The sequence below is a fragment of the Geosmithia morbida genome (genome assembly GCF_012550715.1).
Source record: "Geosmithia morbida isolate 1262 chromosome Unknown scaffold_0, whole genome shotgun sequence".
NCBI classification, from domain to species: domain Eukaryota; kingdom Fungi; phylum Ascomycota; class Sordariomycetes; order Hypocreales; family Bionectriaceae; genus Geosmithia; species Geosmithia morbida.
This window is the reverse complement of record NW_023336187.1, coordinates 363,490-386,558: the sequence shown is the minus strand read 5'-3', so window position 1 is coordinate 386,558 and position 23,069 is coordinate 363,490. Positions and strand designations below refer to the sequence as shown.

The 23,069-nt window shown below is 55.5% G+C and overlaps 6 protein-coding genes across 6 annotated transcripts; 3 read left to right on the top strand and 3 right to left on the bottom strand.

Moving 5' to 3' along the window:
- Positions 1-334: 334 nt before the first annotated feature.
- GMORB2_0118 (Regulator of protease HflC, stomatin/prohibitin superfamily) lies at positions 335-1,605 on the top strand (the record flags this gene model as incomplete). The annotated part of the gene is made up of 2 exons (XM_035462104.1): positions 335-1,012; positions 1,318-1,605. 2 exons carry the CDS (start codon positions 335-337, stop codon positions 1,603-1,605), a joined length of 966 nt encoding a protein of 321 aa, XP_035325034.1.
- Positions 1,606-2,881: 1,276 nt separating this feature from the next.
- On the bottom strand, positions 2,882-4,874 carry GMORB2_0117 (nucleolar protein 58; the record flags this gene model as incomplete). The annotated part of the gene is made up of 3 exons (XM_035462103.1): positions 2,882-4,619; positions 4,661-4,750; positions 4,840-4,874. 3 exons carry the CDS (start codon positions 4,872-4,874, stop codon positions 2,882-2,884), a joined length of 1,863 nt encoding a protein of 620 aa, XP_035325033.1.
- A 545-nt stretch (positions 4,875-5,419) lies between these two features.
- GMORB2_0116 (V-type H+-transporting ATPase subunit d) lies at positions 5,420-6,832 on the top strand (the record flags this gene model as incomplete). Its single annotated transcript, XM_035462102.1, has 4 exons — positions 5,420-5,451; positions 5,538-5,626; positions 5,730-6,625; positions 6,749-6,832. The coding sequence occupies 4 exons, from the start codon at positions 5,420-5,422 to the stop codon at positions 6,830-6,832; spliced, it is 1,101 nt and encodes a 366-aa protein (XP_035325032.1).
- Positions 6,833-7,273: 441 nt separating this feature from the next.
- Positions 7,274-8,401, bottom strand: GMORB2_0115 (Ribosomal protein S15P/S13E; the record flags this gene model as incomplete). Its single annotated transcript, XM_035462101.1, has 2 exons — positions 7,274-8,256; positions 8,353-8,401. The coding sequence occupies 2 exons, from the start codon at positions 8,399-8,401 to the stop codon at positions 7,274-7,276; spliced, it is 1,032 nt and encodes a 343-aa protein (XP_035325031.1).
- Positions 8,402-8,800: 399 nt separating this feature from the next.
- GMORB2_0114 (small subunit ribosomal protein SAe) lies at positions 8,801-9,915 on the top strand (the record flags this gene model as incomplete). The annotated part of the gene is made up of 3 exons (XM_035462100.1): positions 8,801-8,970; positions 9,120-9,568; positions 9,665-9,915. The coding sequence occupies 3 exons, from the start codon at positions 8,801-8,803 to the stop codon at positions 9,913-9,915; spliced, it is 870 nt and encodes a 289-aa protein (XP_035325030.1).
- A 1,760-nt stretch (positions 9,916-11,675) lies between these two features.
- GMORB2_0113 (RasGEFN) lies at positions 11,676-17,287 on the bottom strand (the record flags this gene model as incomplete). Its single annotated transcript, XM_035462099.1, has 2 exons — positions 11,676-16,737; positions 16,869-17,287. 2 exons carry the CDS (start codon positions 17,285-17,287, stop codon positions 11,676-11,678), a joined length of 5,481 nt encoding a protein of 1,826 aa, XP_035325029.1.
- Between the last annotated feature and the right edge of the window lie 5,782 nt (positions 17,288-23,069).

The following is a 23,069-nucleotide window of genomic DNA, read 5'->3' as shown; positions in this document are numbered from 1 at the left end:
TATGGGACCGTTGCTGCAGGCAGCAGGGCTGTCCTGTCGGGTGATGGATCCAGGATGGGTAATATATGGCATTGTCTATATATCATTCGATTATTATCTGTAAAGAAGGCGGGGTACCCCCCATCTCATCATGATGAAACTTGGCGCATGATATCACAAACACCTTGTAAACGAAGTACACCAACTACTACTCTTCATTCTCATCTTATCACTATTACAAGTCGTAGGATCTCTTCATTCTTATACGCACGTTTGTGTAATACTATACGAACCACACAATTCCCTCCTATCCCCCCTCCTCCCAAAAAAAAAAAAAAAGACGAAGACAACCAGAATGTCATCCGGAGATATCAACGGCGGCCAGTCCTCATCGACGACCAAGCTGACCAGGTCTCAGCACAACGGCACCGAGGCGGATCAGGCCGTCGGCTTCCAGCCACAGAAGAACATGACGGTGCAGCCACCGAAGCAGGAGGACCTCCAGCGCAGCTACGCGACGGTGGTGGACAGCGAGGCCAGCCCCAAGGGGTGGTACGGCAGCATGATCAACACGTTCGGCGCCGTGGCGGGCACCATGGGGGCCATCCCCTGCTGCATCGTGTGCCCCAACCCGTACAACTCGGTGTCGCAGGGCAACGTCGGGCTGGTGACCAAGTTCGGCCGCTTCTACAAGGCCGTCGACCCGGGCCTGGTCAAGATCAACCCGCTGTCCGAGCGCCTGATCCAGATCGACGTCAAGATCCAGATCGCAGAGGTGCCTGAGCAGACGTGCATGACCAAGGACAACGTCACCCTTCGCCTCACCTCCGTCATCTACTTCCACGTCGTGGCCCCGCACAAGGCCGCCTTCGGCATCACAAATGTCCGCCAGGCCCTCATCGAGCGCACCCAGACCACCCTGCGCCACGTTGTCGGCGCCCGCATCCTCCAGGACGTCATCGAGCGACGCGAGGAGATCGCCCAGTCTATCGGCGAGATCATCGAGGACGTCGCCGCCGGGTGGGGCGTCCAGGTAGAGAGCATGCTCATCAAGGATATCATCTTTAGCCAGGAGCTCCAGGAGTCGCTCTCCATGGCAGCTCAGAGCAAGAGGATTGGCGAGAGCAAGGTTATCGCCGCCAAGGCAGAGGTCCGTTTCATTCCCTCACACATACACACACACACACACACACACACACACTCTCTCTCTCTCTCTCTCTCTCTCTGTCGTTCTCTCTGTCCTTGTCTCCTTCTTCATTTAATTCTTCACAAATACTCTTACTGTGCATTGTTCTACTCTCTGCATATCCAGATACTGACCAAAAACTCCCTACACAGGTCGAAGCCGCCAAATTGATGCGCCAGGCCGCCGACATCCTGAGCTCCGCCCCCGCCATGCAGATCCGATATCTTGAGGCTATGCAGGCCATGGCCAAATCGGCTAACAGCAAGGTCATCTTCCTGCCTGCTGCTAACCAGACCATGAACCTCTCCGGTCCTGCCGGTGCCGCCGCCGCCGCCGCCGCCGAGACTGGCGAGGACCTCTCCCGCCATGGAGACTTTGGAGGTCAGCAAGATCCCGGTTTTCAGAGTGCCATGAACGCTCGCATCGTGGAGAACATTTAAGATGACGGACACAGACCAAAAACGGAAGAAAGAAAAAAGCACGCACTGGTGAAGAGGGGAACAGAAAAGATCGACCTGACGCGTGAGCTCGACTAACTGTTTGTGTTTTCCCAAGTTGCAGCTTGGTCTCTTTGATCTTCCAGCATGCGCGCAACACTCCACGATCGAATCTCTCCGTTGCTACTACTCTTTTTTTCCTCCGTTTTGTTTGCTCTGTCGTTTCCAAGGAACAACAGACGCTTTTTATACACTCACTGCCTTTTCAAATTACGCAACCGAAATGAAAAGAAGAAGAAAACGTCTTCTAAAGAAATGGGGACGATGACGGAACAGATTCCCCACACACAAAGGCCGAGATGATGATGGCACGCGATGGGATGACAGAGGGAATGGGTTCCGCTATGTACGAGCGATTACGCTTGCAGATGTACTTTGAGGCTTTTCGGCAGAGAATGATTGATACCCCGTGTAATGTATTGATATATTATGAGCCCTTTTCTCACATTACTTGATTCCTTGTGCGACAGTGTCTATTTGATGCTATGCGCGTGTTGGTAGGAAGGCACGAGCTTGCCTCCTTCCGTGATGGGGTCGAAGGAAGCAGTGTGAAGGTGCCACCAACACATACAGGTGGACACAAGGGTAGACGATGGTTATCAACCTACCTCTTCCTCCTCCTATTCTCCCGTCATACATCGTCGCCCTACGATATTGCCTTCACTCGGTTCCCGAACTCGTCAAAATCTCCACATGCGTCACACAAGCATCAACCGCTTTTGAAATGTATGAATTATTTTCACCACTAGCGCCGGTAAAACCTAAGCCTCAACAACACTCCTCGATCTCGTCATGGCAAAAGCAAAACGTAAGAACCAAATCACCATGTATGTGAGATAAATGAAGAAAAAGAGCCCTAACAAACAAACAGACAGACAGACAGACAAGAAAATCCGGGGGAAAGGAAGAAAATAAAATAGAAATAACGCCTCTCACTCTCTCGTCCCTGGTTTCGCCATGCCTCTCCAACGGACACTATGATGTATAGCAAAAAAAGATCTTCAAGAAGCCCGTGGATAAATGAAAAAGAAAGGACGACATGGCCAAAAAAAAGGTATGCCCTGCCATACGATGCACCATCTTATCTTCTTCAGCCCTCCAGGTATCACATAAGAGTACAGCCGTGTGTATGTACGCGGGCGAGGCTTCTCAACGAGGTCGTTCTTTGCTTTCGACGTACACAACGCACACGGGACGGGGGCCTTCATCGTGGTCCAATCTATGCGTCGAGAGACTGGCGCTTCTTCTTCTTCTGCTTCTTCTCCTTCTTCTTCTCGTCCTCCTCTGAGTCGTCGTCATGCTTGCGCTTCTTCTTGCCCTCAGGGGCGGCGGCAGCCTTGGAAGGCGTCGAAGAGCCGGCCTTCCCCTCGGCCTTGCGGAGCTTCTTGAGCTCCTTCTTGCTGAAGATGCGGGGGGTACCATCGTCGTTGATGGTCACGTCGCCACGCTCGTACTTGCGCTTGAACTTCTTGACAGACAGGCCGGACTGCTCGGCCAGACGCTCGTACTCCTCCTCGGAGAGCTTAGCGACCTTCTTGGCCGGGGTGGTGGCATCGTGGTCGCTACCGTCGTCCATCTCCTCGTCTGAGACATCCTCCTCGACAACCTCGATCTTGGCCTTCTTGTCCTTCTTGCTCTTCTTCTTGTCAGCGTTGCCGTTGACGGCCGACTCCTCGTCGACACCGTCAGCGTCGGTGTTGTACCGGCGCGTCTCCTTGAGGGTGAACTGGCCAGCACTGAAGATCTCGCCGGCGGAGTTAACGTTGGCGCCACGGGGCAGCGGGGGCTTGCCCTCGAGCTTGCGGATGCGATTCTCCAGCCTGATACGGTTGGTCAGGCCGAGGGCGGAACGCTCTTCCTCGTCCTTGTCGTCCAGTTCCTCGTCCAGAGCGTCGACGCGCAGACCCAGGGCCGCCTTGGCGGCCAGCGCACGGGCAATCTTTCCTTTGTTGCGGCCGTTGGCCTGGCCGATGAGCGACGAGTGGTAGATGATACCGTACTTGGGAGTGTCATGCTTGGTCTTGAGGGCGCGGAACAGGGCCTTCTCGGCACCAAGAATCTGGATGGTAGAGGCAGGAGCCTTGGACAGGCTAATGAGCGAGCCGGCGTGGGCAATCAGCCTAGCGCCGACCAGGGTGCCGACCAGGGCGGTCAGGTTGGGGGCAATGGCCCGCATGCGATTCTCGAGGAACGACGACAGTTGCGAGCGGTAGGCAGAGAACTTGACGACCTCGGAGGCCATGAACTTGATGTTGGTCAGGTCGGCCTCGGTGATGTCGGTACCCATGCTGACCTCGGCGGCAGCCTTGACGGCCGTCTCGAGCTCCTCGGGCAGGACCTCGGACAGGTCTGTCTCAGCAATGTTGGAGCGCATGCCGGCGGCCAGGACCACGCGGGCATAGGCCACGTTGTCGTTAAGGGTCTTGGCCATCTCGGGGAAGTGCCATCCGTACCACTCCTTAGTGCGCATGGCGCATACGTTGAGGTCCTTGTCAATGTCATCGAGCATCTTGACGGCCTGGATGATCATCGAATCCACCTTGTCGGCGGAGAACTTGAGCTTGTGGCGGGACATGGAGTGCGAGAGGCCGAGGGCCATGCGGTCGACGTTCTCGGTAGCCAGGCCGGGGATCAGAGACGACAGGTGCTCACGAATACCTCGAAACAGGTCCACTGTGTTGGAGCCGGCAACGGGGGTGATCTTGGAGTCGGGGATATTGGAGATGGAGGTGCCGAGCTTGATGTCGGCAACGGCCAGAGAGGCCTTCTTCTCGGAGTTGAGGTCCTCGAGCAGCGACGTCAGGAGTTCAGGAACCTTGCCCTCCTTGAGGGCGGCGGCCTCTTCGAGAGCAGTAGCAGCGCTGTCAAACTTGACAAACTTCTTGAGCTTGAGCCTACAATCGACAGTGATTGACAGATTAGATATTTTTCCTTTTTCCCTTCCATCTTTCCACATTCTTTTTCTAACGATTGTGGGGGGCATTGAGGTCAGACTCACATCTCAACCAGCTTCTCGGGGTGGCCCATCTCGGCGGCGAGGTTGTCATTCTTGAGCAGCTTCTTGTCGGCAGCCTTAAACAGACCGTAGCTAGAATAAGGAACCAATCAGTATCTCTGTTCTTCCACAGTTCTCTCCTCCTCTTTCCCCTCGTCGGGAGCGGTCGAAAAACAACGTACCCTGCCGGCGTCTCGGCCAGAACGAAGAGAGACATGGCGACCGACGACGTTCAGTGAATTGATAGGAATTAAAATGTCGTGAGGAAGCCCTCGCTAGATTTCGGTTATTGATTGGCCTTCTTTGCGAAGCGCAATTGTCGTGAGGTTGGTGCACGCAAAGAAGGAGTAGAATGTATGGGCAAGGATTTTTTTATTTTTTTTGGCCGGCTTGACGACTGTTAGAAATTTTTCACTTTTTTTTTTTTCTTTTACTAGGCGAGGCTCTCAAAGCTCATGTTAGTCCCACTCTAATTTTTTGGCTGTATCCGGGTGGGGGAAGACAACTTCAAGCCACAAGTATGAGTGGCGGCGGATAAAGTGATAGACCGAATTTTCCAACCACTCACGTGGAGCCGTGGATTCTGGGCTACTGATTGCTGCGACTCCAATGCTGCGGCTGTTGATAGAAACGGATTGCGTTGCGTCTCTGTCTTGACACCGGCAGCCCTCAACTCCCTGTATTTTCTCTCCTTGCTCGTATTCTCTCGCTCCCTCATCGACTGCTCTTCCCCCGAATTGAGGAGAGCACTCACTATTCAAGATGGAGGGCCTCTTTTTCAACGCCAACAATGGGTCCGTTTTCCTTTGCGCTCCAACTTCACCCTTTTCCCCTACTAGGAGATATATATCACATACTGATGCCATCTTTACATCTTTAGCTATGTCGAGGGTGTTGTTCGAGGTTATCGCAACAGCCTTCTCACAGGCCCAGCCTACGCTAACCTGACGCAGTGTGAGACGATTGATGGTGCGTGGCTACTTTCCTCTTGTCTCCTCCTTTCCTCTTCTATTACTTTGGTGGGGGAGAGGGTCTCTCTCTAGGATCATGAATCTGACAACACACTCTGCAGACCTCAAGCTCCAACTCGGGCCGGCCTACGGCGACTTCCTAGCATCTCTGCCGCCGAACCCTTCGACGTCGAGCCTCGCATCAAAGACGACGGACAAGCTCATCTCCGAGTTCCGCTACGTGCGCTCCAATGCGGTGGGGTCCCTGGCGACCTTCATGGACTACGTGACGTACGGGTACATGATTGACAACGTGGCCCTGCTGATCACGGGGACGCTGCACGAGAGGGATACGCGTGAACTGCTGGACCGGTGCCACCCGCTCGGGTGGTTCGAGACGATGCCGGTGCTGTGCGTGGCGACCAACATCGAGGAGCTGTACAACAGTGTCCTGATCGAGACGCCGCTGGCGGCCTACTTCAAGGGCAGCCTGAGCCACGAGGACCTGGACGAGCTCAACATTGAGATTGTGCGCAACACGCTGTACAAGAACTATCTCGAGGACTTCTACAACTTTGTCAACACGCACGCCGACATGGCCGGCACGCCCACGGCCGAGGTCATGTCGGAGATGCTCGAGTTCGAGGCCGACCGCCGCTCCATCAACATCACCCTCAACTCCTTCGGCACCGAGCTCTCCAAGGCCGACCGCAAGAAGCTCTACCCCAGCTTCGGCAAGCTCTACCCCGAGGGCACCCTCATGCTGTCCCGCGCCGACGACGCCGACGGCGTCCGGCTGGCCGTCGACGGCGTCCACGACTACAAGACCTTCTTCGATGCCATGGCCATCGGCGGCGGCGGCGGTGCCTCGGGCGGAGGTAACATGGGCGGCGGCTCCACCGAGGGCAAGACCCTCGAGGACCTCTTCTACCAGAAGGAGATGGAGATTTCAAAGAATGCCTTTACCCAGCAGTTCTCATACGCCATCATCTACGCATGGGTCAAGCTGAGGGAGCAGGTAAGACGAAACCAAACCCCCCCCCCCCCTCCCTTCCCCCGTGATAGTTCCCTTGCTGGGGATAGAAAGAGAAGGACGAAAGTCAAGTTAGATGCAACCTACTAACTTACATTATCAAATAAGGAAACACGGAACATTACATGGATTGCCGAGTGCATAGCCCAAAACCAGAAGGACCGCATCGACAACTACATTAGCGTCTTCTGATTTTTGCAACCCATCACCCATGTCTCCCTTTGTTTCATTCTTATTTATCCCTCTCTCTTAGCAGCTGCTTTTTTTCGTCGTATCTTTTGTTTTTTTCTTTATTTTCTGTAGTAGTATAGCATCGTCAACTCGTAAATGGCACGGGAAATGTTACAGACTTTTGGCGTAATGGCCGGAGTAGATTTTTAAGATTGTGCTTCTTTTTTTTTCTTGAACTTTAACTATCATATGGAATTCGGCAGAAGGTTGAATCGGAAGGAAGTAACGAGCTCTGTCAGAGTGTGTTTGGATAGATGAAATTCCCAAATGGCTTTATCTTTTTGTGTTATTGTACATATAAAGAACAGAAAAGATTGTTTTGAACAACAGATTTATACACTACTACAAGCTGCGTGTGTGTGGCGCGCCGTGCGTTGTCAACATGCCCGTAGGATAGATGCATCACTTGGACAGGGTGGTGACCTGGCCCTTCCACATGGCCTCTGTGAGGCCGAGCTTCTCGACCATGTTGTTCCAGCGACCGCTACCCCTCTCCTTCCTCTCCATGTACTTGAGGAGCTTCTGGCGCCTGTGGACGAGGAGCTCGAGGCTTCTCTTGTTGGCGCGGTCCTTGTAGCCCCTGTTGACCTTGAGGGCCTGGGAGAGGGCGCGGATCTTGGTGGTCAGGATGGCGATCTGGACTTCGGAGGAGCCGGTGTCGGGCCCGGCGCGGGGGACCTTGGGGTCAGAGCTGGCGTGAACGGAGCGCGGCCTGGGTTCGAGGACCTTGTCCGTCGAGTGGCGGCCGAACTCGGCGATGACGCGCTGCACGTTGGCGTGGTACCGGTGCTTGGCGCTGGCGTTGGCCAACGATGTGATGCGCTTCATGGCCTCGACGGCCCGCGCGTGCTTTTCCTCGTGCAGGCGCAGGAGGTCTGCCTCCGAGGCCGAGCCCATCTGTGACTCCACCACGCCCACGACCGGCTTGGTCAGCGTGTAGGCGTGCTTGGTCGCCTCGTCCAGCTCTGAGTCCGTCAAGAAGAAGTTGCGCATACCCGGCGCCCGGGGAAGCTCCTGCAGCTGTTGCTGCTGCAGGTTGCCGGCTCCGCCCTCCGCAGACCCGGTCGCCGCCGCCGCTGCTGATGCTGCTGCCGATGCCGATGCCGCAGCGCTCCTGCTGTAACGCGCCTGGCCGGCCGAATCGAGAGACTCGATAAAGGGCGTCACCCTGCCGTTTACCGGGTCGTTCCACCCTTCGCCCTGGCGCTGCCGCCGTAGCTCCTCGCGCCGGTCGAGGTTGGCATTCTTGCGCTGCTGAGCCTGGGCCCACGCGTAGGGGTCCTGCTTAGCCTTGCGCTTCTTCTCACGCTGGGAGAGATTGGCGGTCTGGGTGATGGGGAGGAACTTGGGTGTCGTGAATGATGTCGCAGCCGGTCGGAGGCATACTATCAAGGGGGTTCAAGTCAGTATTCGGCTCTTGTATTCTTCAACGGCAAGGAAGAGGAGAGGGGAGGGAGGAGAAGACGGATGGAGAAACATACGGCTGCTGTTGCCCCCTAAACGCTGCAGCGTCTGTAGTCTGGGAGGCATGGCAGGCGAGCAATCAACTGAAGATTGAAAAGAGGGAAGCTCTACTGTTTTGCTGGTCCCTTCCAAAATTTCCCCCAAAAGGGACCAGAGTTCCCACCGGGTGAGGAGGAGTCGGGTTCGGGACAGGACGCGTAGCCTGATTTGGTTTAGCTTATAGATCACGTGCTTCCTGCTCGGGACCCAGCAAGATGTCGGGCATGCGCTAGCCCCGATTTAGCAGTAGTAACCCTCAGGGCTCTGAGCAGAGCAAGCCCACACACATTTTGGGTAATTTTTTTCGCGTGAAAGTGCTTTGCCAACTTTTTTTTTTTTCGTCAGTCCCATCACGACCTTGGTCCTTTTCTTTTTCCTCACTCACTCAACCACCCCAGTCGAGGAAAATTCAAGAAATCAGACAAAATGGCCTCCTCCAACCTCCCTGCTGCTCTCAGCGCCACGAGCAATGACATTGAGCTCCTCCTTGCCTCGCAGGCCCACCTGGGCAGCAAGAACCTCCAGGTTCACATGGAGCCTTACCTCTGGAAGACCCGTGCCGACGGTGTCAATGTGATTAACATTGGCAAGACCTGGTGTGTTTTGACCCTACTTCTTTTCGGAAATAATTTGCGCACTTTTTTATTTTGGGACGTGGGGGAAGGGGGGGCATTGCTAGTTTGCAAATTAAAGAGAAAAAGGAGGACAAGAAGGAAAAAAGGGAAGGACTAACACAAGGCAACAGGGAGAAGATTGTCCTGGCCGCCCGCATCATCGTCGCCATCGAGAACCCCGCCGACGTCTGCGTCATCTCTGCCCGTCCCTACGGTCAGCGCGCGGCCCTCAAGTTCGCCTCGCACACCGGCGCCTCCCCCATCGCCGGTCGCTTCACCCCCGGTAGCTTCACCAACTACATCACCCGTTCGTTCAAGGAGCCCCGCCTTATCGTCGTGACGGACCCCCGCACCGACGCCCAGGCCATCAAGGAGGCCAGCTACGTCAACATCCCCGTCATCGCCCTCTGCGACACTGACTCTCCCACCGAGTACGTCGACGTCGCCATCCCCACCAACAACAAGGGTCGCAACGCCATCGGTACCATCTGGTGGCTCCTCGCCCGTGAGGTCCTCCGCCTCCGCGGTACCATCCACAACCGCGAGGTCCCCTGGGACGTCATGCCCGATCTGTACTTCTGTACGTTCTACCTCCTCTTTCTCTCTCTATATATATAACTCCCCCCCCCTCCACAAAACCGGAAGCACAATTAAACTAACCATGCCAAAACAAAAGACCGCGACCCTGAGGCCGAGGCTGAGGAGAAGGTCGAGGAGGAGAAGGTCCCCGGCGCTGACGAGGAGGGCCCCGCCACCATCGAGACCGGTGTCCCGCAGACCGGTGCCGACTGGGAGGCTCCTGCTGCCGGCTTCTCCGGTGCCCCCGCCGTCGCCGGTGGTAACTGGGACGGTGCCGGTGAGGACTGGGCCGCTTCTGGTGCCCAGCCCACCGAGTGGGCCGAGCCCGCTAAGGAGTCTCAGTGGTAGAGGGTTTTTTTCCTCTCTACCATCTTTCCTTGTTTGAGGAGATACAATCTCCCAACAATGTTAATGGCATGTCGAAAAGAACATGAACAGAGAAAAAATCACTCAAATCCACAAGTACAAAAAAACCACAGCGGGACCGAAAAAAAAAATACCAAAAGATAACAAAAAAGTTTTTTTTTCTTCTTTCTTCCAATGATACCATCCCCATCCCCCCCTCATTTCATCATGGCTGCTGTAATCACACGCACGGTACGAGAGGGAGAGAAATATTTTTGGATGGGTTCAAGAGGAAAGAAAGATCTTTAAGAAAAGAAAACGAGAGAGAGAGAGAGAGAGAGAGAGACTTGTGTGCTTTTTTTTTTGGCACAAAACCAAAAGAAGCTTGGCGGCACTAATGAGGGAAAGATACTCGTCGTTCTTCTACCTGTTTGCTGGGACCGGGAAACAATTTTTCCTTTTTTTTTTTCAAATTACACGGTCTCTTTTTTATTTTCTTTTGTTTGGCTCTATCAAGAGAAAAGAAAGGATAGCAGGGAACGGAGCGAAGGGGGGGGAGAGACAGGAGACAGGGAACAGGGAACAGGCCAGAAGAAACGACGAGGGAAAGCCCTGTGCGACCAGTGGGGTGGACTTGACAGTTATCCCGACCGAGTAACATTTCTATCTTCTCTCTCTATGTGTGCGCCCATGTTTGTTCATGTTTGATGTTTACGTCGTAGTGTAATATCTACTCGCCGCATGTATTCGCGACATTGCGGCGCGTGTGTTGCGTACATGTCCGATGAGTATGCCGCAGTGGTATTATATCTTATCATCATCGGTATTCGTAGCATCACGATGATGTAGGCATCTGCCACCTTTTGATACCGTAGTCATCATGTCGCTGTAGTATCATGTAGTATTACGTAGTACGTGGCATCACGTAGTGCCGAAAACATGATGAATGCAGTATATACGAATGCTTATCGTTCCCTATACAACTTCCAACCAGAAACCCCCATGCATCAAGAAACGCCACTAACAAGACACCCCAGATCCGACGCAAAGGAGGAATCAACCATCAAAAGGAACCAACATAAACGATGTATATACGATATATATATATACATATATATACTGTCCACATGTGGGACCAACATGATATATACTACTGACATATGATACTCCGCACATTCCAACCCCCAAAGCTGACAATCGTTATGAAACGAAAAATAAGATATATATAGAATATATATAARRRRASGAGGGRAAWRAAMAKAWAAAAAAGATGCATGACATGACGCTAGGGCTATATAAGCAATGCGCGACGAAATGACAACAATGCAGAAAAGGGTGTCCTTGTTGGGGGAAAAGGGGGGGTCGGGGGATATTTCATGAGAACAAAAAACAAACAAAAAAAGGGAAAGGGGAAAAGCGAGAGAGTATGTATGCTATGCGCGTTTGGGTATTTTTAGACAGGAAGAGAGTACGCTATTCGAATGTGATATGAAGGATGAGTGAGAAAAGGGGAATGGATACACAAGAGTGAGATGATAAGGTTGTGTGAGAAGGGAGAGTGTGTGTGAGTGTGTGTGAGTGTGTGTGAGTGTGCGAGTGTGTGTGCGAGTGTGAGAGTGAGAGTGTGAGTGTGTGAGTGAGTGAGTGAGTGTGTGTGTGTGTGTGTGTGTGTGTTGGGGGGGGGAGGGAAATAGTGAGATGGTGAGAGATAGAGGAGGGGAGGCAGGCATCATGAGTGTCGAGAGTGGGAAAAGGGATGAAAATCACTCCAGGTTCCCCGAGTGACGTCGAATCTCGGCATCGGAAAGTGCTCCGATCCAGAGGCACCTCTCGGTGACACCTTCTATGGGCTGGAAGGTGTAGCGCGAGCTGGCCTCCAGAAGCCTGAGGAGCGTCTTGATCACGGCAGCACCCATACGGCATCTCTCAAAGTTGATGAGCGGCGGCGTGTTGGGCGAGCTGGCAATCTCCGACGGCCGCTGGGCGTTGTACAGCAGGTCGTGCGTGTAGATGCCGACAAAGGGGATGCACGCCACCTCGGGCCCGGACTCCATCTCGGCGCGGAGATTGAAGAAGTTGCGCATGGGTGTCACCAGAGTCTCGAGGTCCCGCAGGATCTTCATGTCGCCCGCGGGCACCAGGTCCCACGTCTTGGCCAGCCGCGAGATCTCGTTGCTCGACAGCGCGATGGTGAGCTGCGCCAGCGTCGCAAAGTTGCGGTAGTGCCGGCAGAACGATGCCATGTGGATCAGCTTGATGATGCACCGCGCCCGCTCCTCGATGCTCTGCGTCAGCACGATCTCCGACACCGCCCACTTGACCACCAGGTTGAACCGCGCAATCACCACCTCGACGCCCTGCTGCGCCTCCGAGTTGCGCAGGAAATCCACCCACGAGCGTGAGTGCTTGTTGGTGGCATTGCGCCAGTCCATGTCCACCAGCTCCTTCCAGTCGATCTCGTTGAGCGCGTCCTTCTCGATCAGGGTGAACTGCTGCGCCAGCGTCTCCGAGTCGAAGGCCAGGATGAAGGGCATGTGGATCGCGTACTGCGATGCGACGTCGAGCTCCGCGTCTTCCGGCATAGACGTCCGGGGTGCCGACCCGATGTCGCCTCCTCCGAGGAGAGGGGATCCAAACGACGCCGAAGCACCGGGCGTAGGTTCCGGGGTCGGGGGCAGCGGCTTCGAGCTGACGTCTGTGCGTCTGGGGACGGCACCGCCCGTCCCCCAGGCGGTGACGTGCGGTGACAGTTTGCGAGAGTGCGAGTTGGGGGGCGAGGGGAGGCTTCGGGCGAGATCCGCGTCAACGCCGCCTGTGAGCGTGCGAGGCGAGGTCTCAGCCATGACAGGCAGCTCGGCTCCATCTTCTCCGTCATCTGAAAGCTCGGATGAGAGGTCGCTATCCAGGAAAGACTGCTCCTCGGCATTGCGCGGTGCCGTACCGCCCGGCTTGATGATCATATCTAGAGGCTCGGTCTTCTGTATAGAGTCGAGAGATGTGTGCTGGCTCTCGACAGGCTCTCGCTCGCCCTCGGGGGTTCCTGCCTCCTCTTCGTCCTGGAGGATGGACCGGTGATTCCAGTCTGCTGATGTTGCCTCGACGCCGCGGCCGTCATCGCTAAGTCCCCCGCCGAGCGGTGGTGGGGTAGACGTGTACGACTCTCCCGACCGATCGGTGAGGAAGGATTGCTGCCTGTTGACCGAGGCCCCCGGTGGTTCCAGCAAGACACCGCCAGCTTGACTGGACCTCGTACCGCCCATGGTTGTCCAGTCGTCGTCGTCGTCGTCGTCGTCGTCGTCCACGTCATCCTGGTGCCCATCCTCCGTCTCCATACGGGGGAGGCAATCCTTGCTGTCCACGCTGGTCATCTCCGAGTCCTCGTCGCCCTCGTCGGAGGACTCGGGCAGCAGTTCCGGCGCCTCGTCTTGGAATCCAACGGGGAGCTTGGACGATGGGCCCTCATACTTGCCCTCGAGCTTCAGCAGGGCCGACTCGACACCGCCATCATCCTCGTCATCGGGTATCTGAGCGAGCCTCTCGGCTTCGGCCTCGAACGAGGGGCGCATGACGGGTCTCGATGAATAGGTGCCGTACAGGGACAGGGTCCGGACGTTCTTGCCACGGGTGCTCGGCTTGTCGGCCAGCCGGCCCACTGAAAAGGATTCCCCAGAGGAGTGGTGGTAGTCTTCCGCTGTGAGGACTGACCCGGTATTCTCGGTCGAAGCCCGTCGCACGTGGCTGGTTATCCTGCTGAAGCCGCACATGGAATCGGAAAAGGCCGTCAGCGAACCCAGAGATCGCGACCTCCTCGGCCCCTGCTGGTTCAGGTCGTCAACATTCGTGGCCGCGCGGAGATCGCCGCCAGGTCGACGACGCAGCATGCGTAGAGGCTCGGGCACGGGCGCCGGTTCACCCACATCGCTGTCGGTCATCGAGTAGTGGGTGTAGGATGTCCCGGCGAAGCTGTGAGTAATGGATGGCGGCGCCATGCCGCCGCTGCTGGAGGAGCCAATGGGGCGGCGGACCGTCAAGCTGAGGGAGCGGCGGCTACGAGACGACCTGTTCCTCCGGTGCATCTTTGCCAAGGCTCCACTGACCGGAGGAGGGCGGTGAGCGTCCCGCTGCGGGTTTGACTCCGCAATATCGGGTCCGTCGGCCGCGGAGGTTGCGATGGAGGACCGCCCGATGGTGTTCCAGTCGGGGACGAACGGTGGCAACGCCCCCAACGGAGCATCCGCGGCGACATGCTCGTTCAAGAGGTAAGATGAACGCCTTGCCGCCGCGATCCGTCCATCCGCCGGTGGCGTCATAGGGGGCGTGATCTCGGCACCGTTCCGCATGAGGGCGTCCGCAAAGGCCTCGACGGACGGGTTGGCCGTCATGAAACCACCATGGCTGAGAGGATATGAGTCCACGGGGACGGTGTCGTCGACGATGACGATGGACTTGCTTCCGCCCGTGAGGCCGCCATCACTCGAAGGCCTCACTCTCGGGACGTTGAGGATGCCCTGCAAGGCGTCCGAAGCAGCCTGAGGCTCACTTGCCTGTGCACCTGTCTGCGCATCTGTCGGGACGCCTGCATCCTCGTCCTCGTCCCCGTCGGAAGCGGTTCGGTTGCCGGCAGCCTCCTGCGCGTCCTCGCGCACGGCCGTCTTGAAATCCTCCGTGACCTGGGCAGCGAGGATGTCTATCCTGAGCCGTGGCCGAGGACCGTCCAGGGCCGAGTGGCCCTGGGGAACGACGGCAGTTCCGGGGAGGCGCGCAACGGCGCCGCCGCAGCGTCCGACAGCGGTGCCGCCCACGTACCGACCCTGCGGAGATGTCGCATGCTGTCCCCTGGTGCCCAGGACGCGACGGACGCTGCCGATGAACCTCTTCATGCCGGCACCCGGCGCAGGGTCACTGTGCCAGTTCGGCCTGCGCATACCCACGCCGTCGGGATAGAAGAATGTTGTCTGTCGGTTGTCGTGGCCCGGCGCCATCTGGACATACGCCTGTCCCGGGGGCAGCACGTCGCCGCGGACGAGGCTTGCGCCGGGCGGCAGGGCGCCGACATAGCTGTCGGCCTTGGGCGCCTCGCATTCGGCCGCCTCCTCTTCCAGAGGGTTCTCGGGGAGGCTGCTGCTCCGTCCGTGTGGGTGCTTCGCCCTCACGCGCTTTCCCGCAAGCGCCTTGGGCGTGCTGGCCACCGGACCGGCGCGATGGACCGAGCTCGTCGAGGCAGGATGTGCCCCCATAGCACGCCCGCACTGGGGGTGAAAGAAGCGCAGGTGCTTTCCCGGGAAGGAGCAGGAGACAATGTCTAAGCTGGCCAGGCTTGACGGCGAGAATGGGCCGAAATCTTGGTCTATCGCCTCGGTTCGTGCGGGGGCGTCGTCCGGCGTCGAAGGCCGTTGGTTCCCAGCCGATCGTCGCACGCGCCCCGCATGCGGCTGCTCCGTCACAAAGTCTGCCGCTGTCGATTCCGGGACAGGAGCGAGGTTCCCCATCGGAGGCTGCACAGCAGCAGCAGGCGGCTGCGCGTCATCTTGCCCCCAGAAAGGCGGGACCGATCTCGAGTCTCGGTCGCCGGCGGCACCACCAGGTGTGATCGGCTCCTCCGGCTTGACGTCCTCGTCAAACTCTGCGCCGTCCCAATACTGGGCACATGCCCTCCGCCAGCACTTCTTCATCTCGTTGAGCGCCTTGAGCTGAACCTTGTGAGCCTGGTCCAGATGTGCGAGATCGTCGACCAGGCCGTTGAGAAGCTTGCAAAACTCGAGGCGCAGCCCGTAATCGACAACGAAGTCGTCGACGAAGTAGTTGAGGACCCAATGGCGCATGGCAACGAAGCCTCGAACATGAACAATCATGCCGATCTCGTCATTGCGGCTGACGGCCCACCGCAGACGGGCAATGAGCATGCGCAGGAGATCTTGGGGGTCCAGAAAGGCTCTAAAGGTAAGGAAGAAGTCGGATATGAGTTCATAGTCGAGGAAGCTAGGAGACGTGATTTCGGCAACGAGGCGCGCAGGAGTAGCGGCCGTGACTGCGCCTCCGGAGCCGTATCGAACGACGGAGCGGTCGTCGCAGGCGGGCGGGAAGGTTAGGGCATCGTACATGTCGGGATGTATGGCGACCGTGGCAGACATGAAGGTGGCGCGCAGGGGATGGGGGAATCGGGGCGACGGTGGAGACAGCAGTGGTGATCTAAGGGTCGGCAGGCGAATGGAGCGGTGCGGTTGTGGACGCGAGAGGCGAGATTGGGGCGCATGGGGGGTGCTCGGCTTCCCTGGACTCAGAGAAGGAAGAGGTGGGGTTGAGCTGATGCGTCTCTGCGGACGATCAAAAGCAGATCCGGCGACGCTCTGTACATCGTCGCTGCGGGCATAGGAGGAGGCGTAGGAGGAGGCCTGCAGCAAGGGCGTGCCGGCCTCGGTGAAGCGTGGGACGCCGATGCGCCACGAGGGTATGCTGATGTCGAGATGTGGCAGGGCATTCGTAGGCGGATCCTCTGCGGATCTGGGGCGTCGCGCCGTCGCATTGCCGGGCTTCGAGATGACGACCTTGAAGCCGCCGGGGGCAGAGTCGAAGACGCTGCTGGTGTCGGGAACGGTACTATCCGACAACGCTCGACGGTGGATCAAAGTAGGCTGTCGGGCGACAGAGTCCAACGTCTCGGCCGGCGCCACGATTTGCGGTGGATCTTGCGTCGTCGGGCTCCATAATTCGCTGCCGGCATCGAGATTCGCCTTTGCGTTTTCGAGTGACGCCGTCGCGGGGGGTGTGGCCGGGAAGGTAAAGTTGGGTTGAGGGTATCTCTGCTGTGCCGGGCGGACGGTCGGTCTAGAGACGGCGGGACAATAGTCAGCATCGTAGGCATGTATGTGTGTGTGTGTGTGTGTGTGTGTGTGTCAGGTCTCCCAACTGGAAGAGAGTCTAGGACAGTGTCTCAGGACGTGAAAGGGCCCGCATACCTCAAGTAGAGCCTCCCATTGTTGCCCACTTTTGCTACGGTAAAGTGTCGGCCCTCTCGCCCTGCAGAGCTCCCGTCCGGGACCATGTCCCACCTGTCGGTGGCGACATCAGCATCCCTGGAGGGCTTGCGAGCCGATCCGCCGCCTTGTGACCTGCGTTCGGTGACGGGCACAAGAGGTCTGGCAGGGCCTCGAGCTGACCTGGAGGGCGCCCTGGTCGCGTGCGGAGGGTGCCTCGGGGCAGCAGATCTGGGAGAGGCTCTGGGGGAGGAGACTCTGGTCGAAGACTTTGCGATGCGATCATCCCGAGCAGATCGCTTCGAGGACGAGGGTTTGCGTTGTGAGGCGGTGGTGGTCGTGATAGCCGGGCCGGCGGCAGCAGGCGGTGCGCTCGAGGCAGAGGCGCCGACAACCTCCATGGCCGCGCCCCGACGACCTTGAGAGTGCGAAAGAGCTCGTGGCGCTCAGTAGATGGGCGCCTTCTATGCTCCAGGACGAGAAACCGGTACAAGAGTCAGTAAGAGAGAAGATGTGGGGGGTTGACTGTGTCGTCTTCTCTGTTCTTCTCCTCCTCCTCCTTCTTCTCCGTCTGTTCGCGGAAAATGTGGGAAAGGTCAAGCGGGAACGGGAGGGGAGGGGGGGCAAGGAATGTATGCAGGCTACACTGTAGTCTTTCTCGGCGGATGGGAAGGAGGGGGAGGAAGGTGTTGATCGATCAGGGGTGGCGGGCTGGTCGGTACACACGTTGAGAAGCCATAAATGGAGTCGGTTCGTCTGTCGATGTTACCCGGACGTGAGGCAAGTGTCGAGGTATTGTGATCTCGACCGTGTGGTGAAGCCCCGGGGAGAAGAGGTGAGAAAGAAGTAAGCATGTGGTTGGAGAGGAGGGAGGAGAGAGGAGAGAGGGAGAGGGAGAGAGAAAGAGAGGCGCTCCAGCCAACAAGATACACACGCCGAGTCACTCGAGAGTACGGAGTACGGAGCAAGACAGGGAGAGAGCAAGGGCCGGAGCGAGACCTCGAGAGAACCTGTGGCTCGTACGAGAGACCCCTGTACCGCTGGTACGAGAGAGGTAGGTACATGGAACCACGAGGAACAGGATAACGATGTTCATATCCCATGACTGACACACCCGACGATACTTACGGGTACCAACAGCTACTAGTGCGAGTACGAGTACCAGTGTACATGGGTCCTATATGTGCTCGCATGTATTGCATATATAAGGATAATATTATCAGTACGAGTAGGTGTACGGAGTACAGATTACAGATTACGGAGTAGAGAGATACTAGGTCATCGGAAGGGGGGGCGTTGGCGGTGGGGTAGGTACCTGAGGGTTCTGGAGACGGTCAGTATCTGATACCTATCCAGAGATCTCATCATGGTGTCCGTCTCATGTACTGCTACATGATTGGGGATGTATCCTTGCTTGCAGATTGTCGTTTTATTGTCTAAACTGCGCAGACTCTGTAGCGGCGGTTGGTGAGATCAACATGCTCCGTACAGTTTCCGGCACTGTCGGTCAAGGATCCGAGGCAGAGGCTCCAAATTACCAGGACCACGGCCACGACAGTGATACTGATCTGTAGAGTAGCAGTCATGACTAGACTCTATCAAGGTATTATCATAATCTGCACACACACAAGTCGTCGATACGTCGTATCACCTGCCGTGCTGCTAGGTATTCATATGCATGATATTATGATAGCGTGTTTATACGACGGTGGCAAACATCATCTACTTCTATCGGAGGTCAATACTGGTAGCATCGTCGCTGCTACTAACTGGCAATAATCTGTACGGGTACGGAGCATCGGTCTTGTCAATGCCCCTGAGCATTGACGCACTACATATACGGGTATGTACTCGTATGATTGAGAGTGTTTGGTCTGCCTATGCAGATTACTCGTAGCACTACGATCTGTGCAGATTCATAGTAGCTAGTATCAGCAAATGGCAGCTTACGACAGCTAATCTGTGCATGCAATATGGCAAGACCATGGGCGGCCGTACTCGTACAGCTCGGACTTGATCATGTCCTGCCTCCGCTCCGTATTACGAGCACGGCCAGGAATTGTCTGGTATTAACAGCCGTTACTGCTCCGACAGATTACTCTGCTGATAGTGATCTGTACGTATGGAGTAATACCGTAGACGGGTCGTGATACAGTCTAATCTGTACTCGGTATATGTAACTCTCGTGGGTCACGCTCGACTCTCCACCGTATCGATCCCTACCGATATTACGGTGGCCTACATGTACGTGGGCAATACTCTCTGCAACATATGGACCACGGTATCGCAATATCACAGCCGTATTAATGTGCACTGCAATGTACAGATTACATTGAGTTGTATCGGAAGGTCGGTGATGGTCGTCATAAACATGTACGAGGTAGTATCAATACACACCTACGCAGCTACCCGAGGTAAACGATACCATACTCCTCCTACTATCATAGTGCCCGTACATTGGCAGCATTGACGCATCAACAAGTCAGGGGGGGGGGAGAAAAGAAGAAGAAAGAACACAGAGAGGCTGGCCGAGGACTAGACCCCATTGCCCATTGACACCACTAGTACAGCGGAATGTCAATACATGTACGGTGTTTATGGAGCCCTGTGACCCAAGGGGACGGTCCGGAAGCATGGATAGTGAGAATCAATCGCCCACGGGGGCAAATTAGACGAGTACTAGCATCTATCATCTCCCTCCCTCTTGCTCCTCTGCTCTTCTCCCTCTCCCCTCTCTTCGGGCTTCCTTCCTTTCTCTCTTCTCTGTCTCTCCCGGCGTTGTTGGTCCTTAGCACGGCAGACTATAACGTCAAACTGGCGTATTGACGGAAATAAGAAGAAGCCAGTCGATTGGACAAGCAGGATATGGGACGAAGTCAAGAATTTGAATCCCAAAGGCTTGTCGTGGTGTAACTTGTTTCTCCTTCTTCCTCCCCCCCTTTCTCATCCCCCTCCCCTCTTCTGGATGAAACTTGTGTCATTTGGAATTGGCCATTGCCATTGGCCGAAACAACGTCAGAACCTGACACAGATGAGAGAGCCACGGCACATTGTATCCTTGTCTGACCCCAGGCCGATGCTCTCTCCCTCCTAACCTCCATGTATCTCTGTTTCATCTCTCACTCTCCCTCTCTCTCTCTCGTCTTCTTCCCTACGTAATTGGAAGGGATCACGAAGAGGGGAAAGAGGCTCGACAGGAAACATGAGCACAGCACAAGCTAATACAGATACAGGTAGGTAGTGTTACTGGAGCCATGTGCCAGAGGGGAGGGGCAAGTACATATACATACATATACATATAATCTGTACAGATTAATAGGTACAGATAGATGACTGTGCTTCCAGAAAAGCCTCATCTCCGTGGCCCACGTGACTTGCACTCAAGGGGGAGGGGGGCATCGTGATGATTCCTCTGTCCATCATCCGATGCACCAACTTGAAGATAGCTTCTTTCTTTCCTCTGAACAGACGTCAGAGACTTCGACTATAAACCTATCTGCATACGAGTGAGTACATATACGCATCACACGTGCGCTGCACGGAGGGCCACCAGTGGAGTTCAGATACACAGTATCAATACTAGTCCCTGGCATCAATCCCCATGTAATTAGCCCACTACGACCGTACGTAGGTACAAGTTTCTAGATATGTGAGGTGATATCGATGCTGCACTGTGCCATCGACAACGAGTGGACAAGTAATCTGTACAGGTTATTCATACTCCATACATTCATGAGGATGCTTGTAGAGACAATAGACTGCCAGAGTTCCGATCCTTGTTTTCTTCTCTTCTTTTTCCTTCAACCTGTCCAACCACCGATATGCCCCTGATGAAGCACACCTGCTCGTACTCGCCCGTACTCGCACACCCCGAACCGGTATGTGTATCGTATGCGCTCGTAACAGCAGCAATCTTGGCGTGACGGTTTTCCCGCCTGTGGTACATGGATATGTGTGTGACTCCGACGTAGACCTGCACGAGTACGGGTATCTTTGTAACAATAATGCCACATACACGTATGCACATGCACATTACTCCGTACGCCGATACGCCATATGTTACCTGCATCGCTGCTCGTAGTACCAACGATCCCTGCCTCCTCCATCTATCCTCCGTCCGATTCGATTGGAAGCCATCGGGTCCCATCGACTCGCGCCGGGCGCAAAGACCACGAGATGACCTCCCATCCCAGGTTTCCCTCTCCTCCCTTTCCTCCCTTTCCTCCCCTCCTCCCCTCCCTCCCCTCCTCCTCCCCTCCTGTTCTCTTCCGCCCGCTCCTCCTCCCGCCCTCCCCTCTTCCCACGAGGGCCTGGACCATGAGATGAGCGATATGAATACGTGTTTTTTTTCTTTCCCTGCAACCTTACAATACATGATACTCTACCATCTGGTGTAAAGAGAAAGTCCTCCTCCCCTTTCTTTCTCTCTCTCTCGCCAGATTTCTGCAACCGCATGCTACTCTGTACAGATTACCTACAGGCTACTCCTCCTACCTTATGCCCCGATTAGGTCTAGAGTATCACAATACATGTACATGCATCAGTGTGTTGCATGGTGTCGTCGCGCTTTTATTTTATTTTATTTTTTCATCTTTCTTTTCTTTCCTCTCCTTTTTCTCTCCACTAGTCTGGAAATCTTTTTCTCCATAATACGACGTACAACCGTAAGAGAGAGAGGAAGAGAGAAATACGGAGTAGAGTCCTTGTCTGTAGAGAGGAGCGCTTAACAAACCCCTAACCCCCAACCCCCAACCCCCCTTCCTCCCCCCTCTCCCCCCGCATGCATACATGTACGAACAAGGACGATTTGAAAATTTCTCCCCGTCATATGAACAAGTAGCAGTAGCAGCAGCAGCCCTAAGGATGCAGGGTCAAAATCAATCGAAACCTAAAGGACACGCTTGGAATGTTTCATAGCCAATTGCCGAGTATCGACACATGCGGTAGACTACATGTAGTTGCATGTACCGTACTCATGCTCGTACATGGTCTCCATCAGCCATGCATGCCAGAATATTTTATTTTATTTTATTTTTATTATTTGTTTTTTGACAATAGTACTCCTTAGATGGTCCGCCATGCATCAACGGCTATCGTGACTATAATTGGCAAGTCATTATCACGATTGACTGCTACCCGGGGGAGGGGGAGGTTGATATGCAAAACACGGTAGCATTCGTCGACTTTTGAACTCTGCACTACGGAGACTTGTCGAAACTCAACTCCGACCCCATTGAATACTTCGTCGTGAGCCTTTTCCTCCATTCAGTGATATCACCAGACGACTGGTGCAGCGGATGGACCCGAGGGTTTCCCGCTCTAGCCGCTCCGCGGCCCGCTTGACACTCTCTGGCAGTGCAGTGCAGTCCGACGGAAATCCGAAATCTGAAGTTCTCACCAACCTAAGTCAGCTCCCAGGTGTAGGGTATCTTCCAGGCCGACACCCCAGGTGCTCCACCATTCCCCCCTCTCCCCCGATCATGATGAGTGAAACCAGTGATAATACAGATTACAGACTACGGAGTATAGCATCTTGTAATAATACGCCTCTTACCCCCCCCCCTTTCTCCCTCCCCCTCTTCAAGATATACGTCAATGTAACTCATCTCGAGTAGCGGAACCTTGCTTGCTGACGCGGCCGGAGGTCTTTCTCTCTGTCAACTTCGACTCGCTTATATTTTTTGCCAATATACGGGATGCATGGGTCGGATTCATTACCTGGCATCATTGCTACTAGTGGTATTGTTGTGCGCGACTGCGAAACCGGCCCGGGGCGTTGGCCCGCATCGCACGGCAAGTCTCGTCACCCGTCACCCGTACGCGAGCGAGCCTCGTGCCGTGTGTGTGTGATAACTGCGTAAGCTTGTTGATGGAACTCTCTCGCTCGGACTTGTGCATGCGTACCCATGCTTGGCCAGAGAAACACCTGCGGATGATCCTCTATCCGGGAGCCGGTGTAGGGTTTTTGCTTTGAAGACAAGGTGTATAGAGGAGCTCCCACAAGGATGGGAGACAGGAAGAGAGTCTATGATCACTGTGACGACGAGGTGAGAGGTCACGGATTGGGGAACTCCCCCCCTCCCCCATGCTACTCTCCTTCATGTCACATGAGCATAGACGGATGTAGCAGGGGAGGACGATGCTCATGCACGGCTGTTGGTTAAGAAGCAAGCCCTCAACATG